This window comes from Drosophila eugracilis, unplaced genomic scaffold, assembly GCF_018153835.1.
Source record: "Drosophila eugracilis isolate 14026-0451.02 unplaced genomic scaffold, ASM1815383v1 contig_2088, whole genome shotgun sequence".
Classification (NCBI taxonomy): domain Eukaryota; kingdom Metazoa; phylum Arthropoda; class Insecta; order Diptera; family Drosophilidae; genus Drosophila; species Drosophila eugracilis.
In genome coordinates, this window is record NW_024572964.1 from 3,869,993 (window position 1) to 3,882,595 (window position 12,603).

General features: G+C 38.3%; 1 protein-coding gene across 7 annotated transcripts in view; it reads right to left on the reverse strand.

Moving 5' to 3' along the window:
- LOC108107716 (protein nutcracker) overlaps nt 1-12,603 on the reverse strand; it is a 96,095-nt gene that overhangs the window by 46,506 nt on the left and 36,986 nt on the right. For 6 of the 7 annotated variants that reach the window (XM_017215330.2, XM_017215329.2, XM_017215328.2 and 3 more), the window contains exons 3-5: nt 8,649-8,813; nt 8,484-8,582; nt 6,326-6,766 (exon numbers count right to left, since the gene is read on the reverse strand). In XM_017215330.2, the coding sequence (XP_017070819.1) occupies nt 6,326-6,766; nt 8,484-8,582; nt 8,649-8,813 (705 nt within the window). Of the gene's footprint in view, nt 1-4,780; nt 5,046-6,325; nt 6,767-8,483; nt 8,583-8,648; nt 8,814-12,603 lie in introns of those variants that run through there. The other variant, XM_041817893.1, reaches the window with a different exon arrangement.

Consider the following 12,603-nt stretch of genomic DNA (forward strand, 5'->3'; position numbering starts at 1 on the left):
TTTGGCTCGCTCAGCCTTTTGGCAATATGTTTACACTGGGGAATGTGAAAACAATAAATCGGAAAAACAGAGCAAAGAATTTCCTAATTAATGAGCTCGAGGGTCGAGCCGGCCGAAATACTTGTGTATATATCCTGAGAAATATAAATTTGAACAACAAATTAGCCGCGGACCACCCACCCACCCACTGCCTAGCAGCTGGGAAAAGTGAAACACAACAGAGGAAACAGAGCTCTAAGGCAATGCCCAGAGAAATGGGAAAGCGAACCCTGTTGAGTCATTTGCATGTGTTGTTGTCTGGTGAACAGGAACCGGATACCCAAATGTCGGAATTACGAGCCTCGGACATGCAACCGAAAAGTAATATATCTAGAAAAATGGGAGTGGTTGTTGGACATGGGCGGTACCATGTCTCTATTTGGTCACCCCGATTGGGCTATTGACTTTGTCACCCATCCCCGAGCCTTGCCCGAAGCTTTTCTAGATTTTAATTAGCCAAATTAAATTCGCATACAAACAAAAACAGAGCTGTGAATGAAAATCGATTTAGCGCTGGCGACTGCACATTAATTTTCATTATAATAGAGATAGATGTTGCCCCGTGGGAGGTGGGAAGTGGGAGGGTAAACAAATTGAAACGAATTCATTCATCAGGTGACCTCAACTAATGAGCCGGCAGGCCAAAATAAATAAAGAAAAAAACAGCATGCAGGTGGAAAGCTTGGAAAATAAACAGATAGTTTTTTTCTTTGTCAATTTAAATTATTTCTGCAAAAAAATTAAACATTTTTAACCACAGTTGACCTATATTTGTCAGTTAAAGAGTCTTTATTTGGGCAAATTAGTGGAATTTTTATTGGGTTAACTTAAATTTAATGAATATTTTATTTATATATTTAATATTTATACTTCTTAAGTTCTCTTAAACATTCTTTCGTGACAGCATCAACAGATTCCCCATGAAACTAATCAACTTATTTCTGATAACCTCCAAACAATCTAAGGCTTATCGCCACCCGCACTTATTAAACACCCTCGATGAGTAATAAGAACCCCGAACCTTCAACAATAAGCAGCAAGAATAATATTAAGATTACGAGTGTCGTCAGTCTTGCTCTGAGGCAAGACACTAGCAAATCTCTCCATTGGCCCCCAGACTAATCGCATTATCAGGCTGACTCAATTAGGTATGGTGTACTCTATATAGTAGATATATATATATGCGAGGCTTGTATACAATACCATATATATTGCTTATCTGCGGCAATGCGGTTTTAATGAGATTTCAATTTAGGGAAGAGCCGCCATAAGAAGAGAATCTATATTAGATTAAAGTGCGGAGAACTGCGAGGGGAAAAGCTTTGGGAAAGGCCAAAGTAAATGTTGTATAATAAATTTTATATCTCCAGGAAAGTAAATATTTTGTCGTATGTTATATATCCCAGACTTCAGCAAACTTTACTCTTTCTCAAGGGATTTTTTATCTTTTCGTTTGCAGTTTCTTTGTGGAATTTTTTAGGTTTTTTTTTAGATAATAACCAAAAATACCTAAATATTTTAAACATTTAAGTTTAATCACATAAAAACAAAGTTTAAACATTTAAAATTTCCCCAACTACATGAAAATCCCCTTCACATATTAAAATTAGAACCATGATAACCCAAAAGAGAGAAATACAAATCCACCATAATAAATTATATACCTAAACTATAAACATATATCTTCCCATGCCGACCCGATATCTCTTTGTCTGCCAGTTCAATATACCCTTATCTCTTTAAACAAACTTTCATTTTTCTTTCAGTGGTCATTAGCTCTAAGCGCTTGGCCATAAAAATGAAACTAATGGCCATAACTCACTTAGGTAAGCTCCCAGCGGGCATGGAAGCGAGAGAGCAACAGGAATTGGACGCCCCGTGGCCGCAGGATGAGTGTTCACTGTATGGCGCACTCTCATTACAAAGTGCGTGACCTAGCCCAACAAAGTGACTAAAAAGTGTTTCTGTCTCAGCGGGAAAGGCTATCAGTTTGATGACTGCGACTATAATTACGCCAAAGTCGCAGAACTTGAGCTCAAGATGATTCATCTGTGGCTAAGCGTAAATAACAATAAAAATAAGGAGAAAAAATGGCAATTTGTTAGTCAAATGATTTCGAAATCAAAACACACATACACTCGCAGGCAGACTCTTCACACAGACACAGCAGGGATGCAATGGGAAAACAAACAGGAAAAAGGTAATCGACCTCGTCGGGGAAAAAATGATGGCAAAAATTATACGAGCAGGAAATCCTCATCCGAACTGGTTTTAAAAAATATTAAAATGCTTAAAAATACATAAAAAATAAGTCTAATTAATATTTATAAGCAATTTGTTTGTTTTAAAATTTAAAACTTATTAAAACTTTTTTTTAGCAAGAATTTTAAAAACAAAGCCAAAGGACGGAGAGAAAATGCGAAGGATATGCCCAGAGAGCGGTGAGAAAGGAAAACAAAGGGAGAGCCATAGACAGAAAGAGAAAGAGAAAAGTACAGGGAAACAGAGAACAGAGAGAGAGTGCCGCCCAATGGCAGGCAACACTTTGCACAGCCGTCAACGCTGCGTATGCGTAATGTGAGCGAACAGGCAACCGAAAGTGGAATGGCGGAAAATTAAAGTTTACTGCACGCCCCTGTCTGCCTCCTTGTATTTTCCTTCCTTTCCTCCTTTTTTTTTTGTACACTTTTCCAACCCCCTTTGGGGTTCCCCCCCTTTTTCGACAGCTCCAACGACTTCCTGACGTGCAGGCGAGCGCAATTTATGGCGTGGCAATGCGTATGGCTGGTAAAGGGGGAAGGCTGAAATAGGGCAGGGGAGCGCCCCAAAAGGGGGTTTTTCGAAAGGCAACACCCTGTAAAGAAACACTAGGGTGTCCTTTTCTAAGCCAGACCATAAAAGCATTAATATTCATCACATTTTTTCGTGTGGAATTCACATATTCCTAAAACTGTCTAGCTTTCGATTTTGGGGTCCCTTAAAAATTATTATTTATGCTGAATTGAAAATAATAACTACATTTATTTCAGAATAAATATTATAAGCTTTTGAATCCGCCATTAAATCACCTAAACTGTAAGCCATCTAAGAGACTCAAAGGCAACACTGCGTATGCGTGATATAAATCAAGTAGCCGTTTTCTAAACCCTGTTTTGAAAACCTTTCCTCTTATATACCCTTAATTAAAAACCTAAAACAGCCAACATATCACCCTGTTTCCACAGACATACATAAATTAAACTGCATGTTTGGCCAGGGGAGGGTAGTGGGTGGCAGAAGTTCAACCGTGTTTAATTTGCCTTCTTACACTTTTCCTCTCTTTTCTGGCCCTAATGCACTCGCATGTTGCATTTACACAAAAATTTCCCTTCTGTGTTTTTCCTTTTTGGAACAAAAATATTTTTGTTTCGCTTTTGTGGGCTTTGTTCGTCGGCGAAACGAAGGAAAATACAAGAGCCGAATGTTTTCCTTTTTTTTCCGCTGGTTTGTTGTTTGTTTTATGATTTTGTGGGCGGTTGAGGGTGGCTCTGACGAAGCGTTACCCGAATTTCCCTTGATTTTTGTTGTTGTGGCTTTTGCTCAGTCAATTTAAATTGCATTTATTCAAATTTCGTTGACAAGGCTTTGCGGTTTGAAAAGAATGCAATGACTTTGCAGGAAACTTTAAGCGGCGTTGCCCATGAGTAAATCGGAAAACTTTTATCAGGTGGCGGCTTCTACGAAATGAGTTTGCAAGGTCTTGAAATTCTTCAAGAAATTAACAAAAGTGAGTAATTGGATGATTATATTCCTTTAAAAATGTTTTAAAGTTTAGCAGCTGTGCTTGCTGTATGCAACTTTGATTGTTAAAATGCCGATAAAAAGTGACTAATTGGGATACTGAATATAGCTAAAGATTAAGTAACATATTTTTAGAAGCTGAAATGAACATTAGCTGTGTTTTACTAACTAGAACTCCTTGGCTTTAACTGTGAAAATATGGAAATTCTTCCATGAACCGGTTTTCAGTCTTTCAAAATATGACTAATTTTGACAAATAATATTTGAACGGCTTAAAAGGCATAGTAACAGCCAAGGTAAGCTTAAATACAATCTCTCTCGCTGATATTGGAGCTATGAAAAATCCATTACTAAGCTATGAAAGTTTATTTCCTTTTATGTGGATTATTATATATATCAGTTATCATTTTTTTAGATTTTTAATGATCATTTTTGGTTAATTTTTCATATATTTATATGGCACTCATGATTTTCCCTATTTTATGCAATTTTAAACTTATCTTCCACTCAATACTCCATGAGATATGTAAACATTAAGTAACTTTTTCACAGACAGCTTATAAACCTTAAACAGTAACTCCCTTTGTAACCCATACACCAGCATTATCCACTTCCCATCGTCACATTATCCATTCTTCCCACCGTTAGCAACTTTTAAGCTAATGTATTCATAAACAAATTCCTTCACTCGTTTAACTTTTCCATAAACACTCAATTTTCACTGCCAGACATTCGAATTCTCGGCTGATTGATAGCTGCAGTGTGTAGTATTATGAGAGGTAGTTCGCGATTACTTCCTCGTCGGCGTTTTTGTTTACCCTTCTATGGGGGGTGGCGGACTTAAGCCCCCCCAGAGAACCGGCATATTATCACCCATGTGACTCCCAAAATAAAAGCACAAAAAGCGAAAGGCACACCGAAGGGGGGTAGGTAAGAGGTGGAAGTATTTAAGTGCAATTACTTTTGCGTACTGTTATTAACCACTACACTAGTATTATTATGCATTATGTTATGTACACGGGTAAATTACGTATTATTTATAAAGCACTTCGCTCGCCCAGTTCTCCAGTAATATCTACGATTTCCTAAACCGATTTCTGTTGATTTTTCGGCTGTTATTATTTTCTATATATTTTTATTATTTTCATTTTTGTTTTTCTGTTCTTTTTTTCTCCAGACGGACGCGGCGAGAACGCGTTATAATGTTAACTGAACTGGATGAGAACTGAATCAAATTGGAATCGGGTTTCCTATAAAAATGCCCCACAGCCAGCCAACAAAGAGCGCGTGGAAGAGAGCCAAGAAGAGAGGGAATGAAGGAACTGGCAATCAAAGAGTCAACTCCCCCGCTCTTTGGCAAATCGAAAATACAAAATAAACAAAAGCGCAAAACGTGCGCAGACTGTGCGAAAGAGAGAGAGAGAGAGAGAGCGTGAGATGTAACTGTATGCCGGTTGCAGCTTCTTTATAAGAACGAAAGAAAAGGCTAGAACCGGCCAGAAAGGGAGAGCAACACCAAAATGCAAACGACAATAAAAAGCTTCAAAGTTAAGTCAACAAGGGGCAGCGCCATGAAAATTTAATAGTCATCAAAAAAGAAAACAAACTGGACGATAAATGTACGAGCTGTGCTAATTATTATCAGAAGAATACAATAAAGATGGAGGAGATGAGAAGAGAAGCCAAAGTCTCTGGAGATTCTCCAGTGGCAGTGCTTTATGTCCATTTAAGTGTTATGGCAGCAAGTCTGCCAGGCATTCCTATACAGTATGACCCCTAAAAGGCAAATTAAACTTAACTGGAACATTTTTGGAATTTTTCATATTTTCAGATATTTTTATACAAGTAGTAGTTTGGGTTGAAGCTATCTAAGAGTTCATAATCGAATCTCCACTGTCTCTATCTGAGAATCCCATTTAGTTACTTTAACATGCGATAAACTTTTCAGCAAACTGCCGCAAGTGCTCAAAAAAGATTTGAAAAGTGAAAAAGCAAACTCGGGTACCAAAGAACAGACGACGGCATATTTGCATACACATATGTACATACTTATATGTACATATTTACATAGTTATGTGTGCGTGGGTGACCCTTAACTAGGCGTTAACTGAGCTTAAATGGGCTTTAAGTGTCTCTAATTTATGGCTTATGTTGATGACGAAAACAAGTAGAACAGACGAGCGGAATGGTCACTTAAAAGTTGTGGTTAATATGCATACTGCGACCCTTAATAAAGAGCCCCTTAGAGGAAAACTATATTTTAAGAATGTTTTTAAAACAAAAAGCAACGAATTTTTAAAAATTCCCTCTTATGAGTAAGAACTGCTTGCTTTAGACAAGTAAACTGCTTTAAAACTAATATAACATATTGTGTTGCATACTTTTTGGCTGCATTTATAGTCAATGGCAAGTAGAATATTACTTCTTTTGAACAAAAACTCTTTTTCCTATCACCATTCATTAATTCTAGCCTCAAAATAATTTAAATATTTTCTTAAAAACTCACCGTTATTGTTGCTGATGGCGAATCGCTGCTGCAGCTGCTGTGCCAGCGCCTGGTGGTGCTGGGCCAGTGGTGTCAGCGGTGGTGGCGGTTGACCCACGCCCAATTGCTGTGGCGCCGACTGCGAATGCGGTACGCCGCCGCTCAGGGAAGACGTGTCCGAAGAGCCATCGCCGCCACCCACTCCCCCACCAACGACGAGGCCATTGGCCATGGAATTCTGTGGATTCTGCCCGTTGAACTGCTGCACGGAGATCGAGTTGGGAAGCCCCTGGTTCAGTTGCTGCTGGGCGGCGGAGATGAGCGGATTGCCGGCGGTGCCGTAGGTGGTGGCATTTATGGAATTGTTGGCCTGGCTCATGGAATTGTTGTGGACGGCTGAGTTGAGCAGGGAGCCGTTGGCGGTGGCCCCGCTGTTGCTGCTGTTGTAATACGACTCCTCGCCTGGAAAATCAAGGAGGATAATCAATAAGGGTGTTACGATCGAAGGTTTAGAAAACGAGTTTATAATATTTATGTTTTGAATGTGTGTATTCCTGTTACAGTGTGTTAAAAATATTAAATTAATCTTAAAATACAGAATTAAATTGCAAATAATCTCTGGCAAAAGTCAATAACCTTCCATTAAAGCCTTAAAATTCCCAGAAAACTCAAGTTAATAAATTCCCAGAAAAACTCCACAAAATACCGGTTGAAACAGCAACCCATTCATAAAAGCTTTCAGTTTCTACTCCTTTTACGAACAGCTTTCTCCTAGCGAAAGCCTTTTCCCGGCTGGCGCCATCTGTTGTCTAGCAGCTATATGAACTGCTTGCTTTGCCTGCCGCAAGCAGCTCAAAATTGAGGTAGGTTCAGAATTCTCGCTGAAAAACACCCCCGCCTCTCTTCCCCTACCTAAAACCCCCTATCACAATCTCATTTGAATGCATTTTGCGTTTTTATTGTGGAAAGGCTTCTCCTTGTCTTGTTTCCCCTCATGGGATCCCTCGACTGCCCATGGGCATGGACAATTAGCCTTCACTGATTAATTGACATTTAGCGGAAAAGTCGCGACGACTTGGCGACGAGACAGCGGCTCGTAAAGTACGTTGACAAGGCGCCTCCTTTAGGTGCCACGCCTACAATGTCGCCTTGGTTGACTCCTTCACTTCTTTTACACTAAGAAAAATGTCAACTTTCTGGGCGTAGTTCTGAATTCTTTGATGGCTTGTATAGAAAGCAGTAGACATCGAATTCTTCTGACTCTTTACTAGTTAATATGACTTTTAACCTTTGTTTTACCATTTAATTCTTACTAATTTAAAGTAAATGACTTACAATAATGTTAGCACTATTATATTTCGCCCAGTGTAGCCTCCTATCCATTTCTTCTTTCGCCACAACCTGGCCAATTGACGAGCTACCTGTCACAGCTCAACTACGCAACTCAAGCGGAAGGAAGACTCTTCTTCTTTGGCTGGCAAACAATTTAGCAGAGTGCTAACCTGTCTAGTTAGGCACAAGTTCGAGGTGGTGTGGGGTTGCTGCTCAGAGGGGGGTTAAATCACACTATAAGCCATGGCTATATCGTGCGTGGCTTATGGCCAATTTCCGTTATGCCTGCTCTTGCTTTTGGTTGCTCTTCTGCTTCTGCTTCTGATTCTGCTTAAGCCGTAAGCAAAACTTGCCAACAATTGGCAGTCAACAAAAAGTTTTGTTGCACATGCCGAAAAGGAAGAAGAAGAAGAAATATACATAAACAAAGAAAAATTAAATAACAACAAAAAAGTTGTGGGAATAATCAGCAAGTTAATTTGTGCGCTTGGCACGCATTAAGAGATTCGAGAAATGGAAATTTTTGGTATTTTTGTAAGAGCTTTCTTTGGGGTTTTTTGATTGTACTTTTTATGTAGATTGGGAATTCGATATAAATGGTGATATTTGTATATCTTTAACCTAAGAAAAGCTTAGTTAAGAGTGTTAGAAATGCTAGAGAAGTGCCTGCTATAATCTAATCAACCTAATTAGTATACTTAAATGGCCTATCAGGTTAAAGGCTAAAATGAATGCTTTTTTAAATGACTTTCTAGTGTTATTCATAAAATTGGATATATAGTATATATGGGGAATATATATATATAGTGTACTTATGGTGTATATCTCGTATATTCAAATATCTCACCTGGTTCTGGAATATTGCCTAGGGGACTCTCTGGCAACAGAATCCCCTTTTGCACTAGCTCATCACGATTGGCACGCACAGAAATCTTACGCTCCAAGGCTATTAAAAAACACAAACAAATATTTAAAGAAAATAAAAAATAAATTAAGTGTTAAGCAAACTCACATTTGGAGGCCGCCTCGAACTTCTCGCTCTTCTTTTTCCGCCTCCATTTCCAGGGCTTGAAGAACCTGCCCAGGGCACTCAGCTTACTCTTCCTCTCCAAAGGTGGAGTCCTAGTGCCCGATCCCAGGCTATTTGTGCGTATGGCAGCTCCATTCTGTTTCTTAGCTGCAATGGAAAATTGAAGAGGGGGGAAGTGGGGCAATTAGCAATTAGCATACATAGCAAACATTTCAATCGACAAAAAAAGAAAACAAAATACAACGCTCTTTGCGGAAACGGAAGAAGGCGTTCCCCCATTTTCGGTCGACGGTTATTAAATCGACGCATTCCACGCCCACTTTTACCGCAACTGCGGCGGAATGTTGCTTTTCATTTTAGTTCATTTCAGCTGCCGTTGTTGACAGGTAAACTATTACAGCTTTAGTTGCACTTTTATGCGATTGTGTAATCATTAATGAGCTGCCCAGGCAAAAAGGAATTTAGTTATGGTTTTTAATTAACAACAACAAAAATTAGCAAAAAACTAACACAAAAAAAACCAACAAAATTCACTTGCAATGGTGCGTGAAAAGCTATTATTCAGGTCATTAAAAGGGGGAAACTAAAGAGGATTAAAGTTATAGGAAAAAAGGTTATAAAATATAATTTGTTTACCACACAAAATTAGCATAAATATGATTTTCATTCAGCCATAAAATATTGATTTGTAAACATTTTTCCAACTTAAATTTCCTATCAATTCTAAAAGCTTTATAAATTTATTCTCAGCCATTTTTATCACTCAAACGCTTGAAGTTTCCCAGGGGAGACGTCAATACTTTTTCCAACTGGACAAATATTTAAATTCCTTTTTCTCCTATTTGAGGCTCCATGTCAGTTTGCTTTGGGAAATCTCTTGGCCAAACAATTGGAGATGCGAGATGTGTGAGATGGAGAGGAAATGCTGGAAACTCACAGATAAATCCAAGCAAAAGGCTGGAGATAAGGTAAAGAAAAGTCAACAAAAACAGCTCTAGATATGTCGACTCATTCCGGAGTTGGTCCACAACCACCAATCCCGCCCACTTTTTCCCTCTGCCATTGATGCTGCTTTTCAGATAAGCTTTTTGTAGACCAGAAAAAAAAAAAAGAAAAACACACCCACACATGGTGAAAAACTTTGAAGTGCTGCCTGCATTGAAGCGTTGAAATTAGGCTACCTGAGAATAGCAGCAAAAGAGGGACTACTCTGAGGTAGTGGAAAAAATGAAAATCAACTGTAAAACTACTGCAAATGGGCTAACAACTATTTGGCTTCAAGATCTTCTTACCATAACTGGGCTTCTTCTTCTCTGTCTCTTTCTTTCTCTCTTGCTGTTGCTGTTGCTGTTGCTGCTCCAATTGTGGTCAATTGTTGGTCAACAGCGGCAGGCAGTTACATAATATAGAGAAAAGGCAAGGCAAGGCAGGGGGACAAAGAAGTCCAGCATCTTAAAGCTGCTTCTGGTTTTGTGTATCTCGCCAAAGTGTGTCACTTTCAGGGAATTACTTTTGCCAGCAACCAGCGGCAGACGCCCCGCAACGAATAACAACTAGGAAAATCTTTGACTCATTTTCCGAATGGCGCCAACAAAGAACAGGGCAGAGTGGCAGGGGGAAATTGGGTGACAAAATTTCAGAGAAAACATATTTATTTATTTACAAAAGGAATGTTAGTGGTCACTAATGAGTTCGGGGAATATTAAGTTATGAAATTATGATTTCTAAGCTTAAATTTTAAGAATTTCTTAAATTGGATTATATAAATATTTCATTTTCTCTTTTATAGATTTATTTATATATTAATAAATCCAAGAAACACTAAGAAATCCTCTTAATTAATCAGAAAAATATCACAAATTTAAATCAACTTATAATTACTCAAATTCCCAGCCAAAAACAAACATCAAAATTTATTCCAGTTTTTCATTTTTCATTTTGTTTGTTATTTGTTTTCCACTCAATTATTCATATGGAAATGGCTGAGAAACAAAAACAAAAAAAAGATAGCCACATGCATCTTCCCACGCAGCCGTTAATTAAGTTCCAATTAATATGTTTCCCAGCCAAAAGGCCATAAAACCAGCATACCCAGGGCATAAGCAAACAAATTACACGTCATCAGAATCTCAGCACGAGACCAGAAACTGCTGTTAAGGCGAAATGGCAATTTCGGGCGCGTCTTCCCCAATTTCCGCGGCTGTTCCCCTTCTTTCTTTACGACCCTAAGGAAAATAAAAAATAAACCAAACTGTATGCAAAAAATAAACAACGCAGTCATTATATTTTTTTTACTTTTTATTTATAACTTCACGTTTTCCAGCCAGAGAATAACCGGTTTTTGGAAGCTTCGACGACGTTTGAATGAAATGCAGCTTCCAAGTTTTTTGGCTTCTACAAAAGCGTCAACAGAGGCAGAAAACAACAACAAAGGCGAGTGAAGGGCGCGGCAAATACAGCAACAAGAATAACAATAACAAAATAAACAACAAAATCCGAAAAAAAAAGTAATGCTATGCGAACGCGTGGAAAACGGGTTTTCGCGAAAGTTGTTGTCATTGTTCGTTGGTTGTTGGTGTTATTGTTGTCGCTGCCATTCTCGCTTGAGCGGCATTTTTTTGTTACTGTTACAGTAAGGCATGCCTAAGACGAATTTTTCATATTTTTATGAACTAAAATTTGGTAATTTTCAAGTAAGAAACCTTTCCTTTACCATTTTCTATCTATTTTTTAACTCTTTAAATTAATTCATAGCGAATCCCCACTGTATTTGGTTTCGAATTTTTCAGGGCGCCCGCCAGATTCGCTTGAGGCCAAAACCGAGACAGTAACAGCGACAAGACGGGAGAGAAAACCCAAGAAATATGGCTGACTCTGTAGCTGGAAAAATGTGTTTTCTTCTCCACATTGTTGTAGGTATTTTACTAGCTGAGTGGAACCTAAGAGGGAAAACCAGTGAAAACACGGTACTTGGGCAGAAAACAAGACATAAACTGCCAGCGGATGGATGGGAGTCAAGGAGTAAAAGTATGAAAAACATCCATTCGATATGCGCGGATAAATTATTACGAGCAGAGAAATTATGAATGTTCAAGATGGATTTATGGAAAAGGGTTAAGGAAAGATGGATTTCAGCTTGAATTTGCATTTCAAACAGAAAGAAAATATGTTGGTTTTCTTGTATTTTTAAGAAAAATTTCTATTTCTACGAATTTGTAGATAATTTTAGGGGCTCATTTGAAACGCCCCTTTGATATTTGCTTAATTTTTATTGCCTTCTTTTGAAAGTTTCCTCTATCAACCCCTAAAACTACCCAGAAGACTCTCCCTGTATATGCACAATCCGAAGTAGACATACGAATTCCATTCTATGTAAACTGTCAATTGGCGTGTTCCACTTTAAGCTCACTACAACTAGACTAGCTTTTAAATAAACAAAAATCGCCGCTGATAACTGCACCGCAAACACGAAGAATAACTACAACAACAAAGCCGGACGGACAGCTAACAATAAGTTGGGGGAATTTATTTGCACAACGTGATGTGCTCAACAATTTGTTAAAAAAAAAACACACAAAAAATCAAAATAAAAAACGAAGAAGAGAGCTGAGAAAAACCTAAGCTGGGGGATTTTCGAGCACCTAACAAAGTCGGAGAGATATAAATTATTTCAACGACTTATCGCATGCAACAAAATGTGTGCTTTGGCTGGCGAATAAATTACGACGAAAGCAAAAGTTGGGTGAAAAATTCAGAGACAGAGACTCAGCTTGACACAACATGTCAAAGATGAAATCCCACAAAAAAGCAAACCAAAAAAGTTAATTACAAAGAAAAAGAGTTATGTATTTAAAAGATGACCGCGTGAGAAAGATTTCTTATTAATTTTATTCGCATTTGAAAACATAAATTTCCACTCACAAGCTATGCCTGCCTG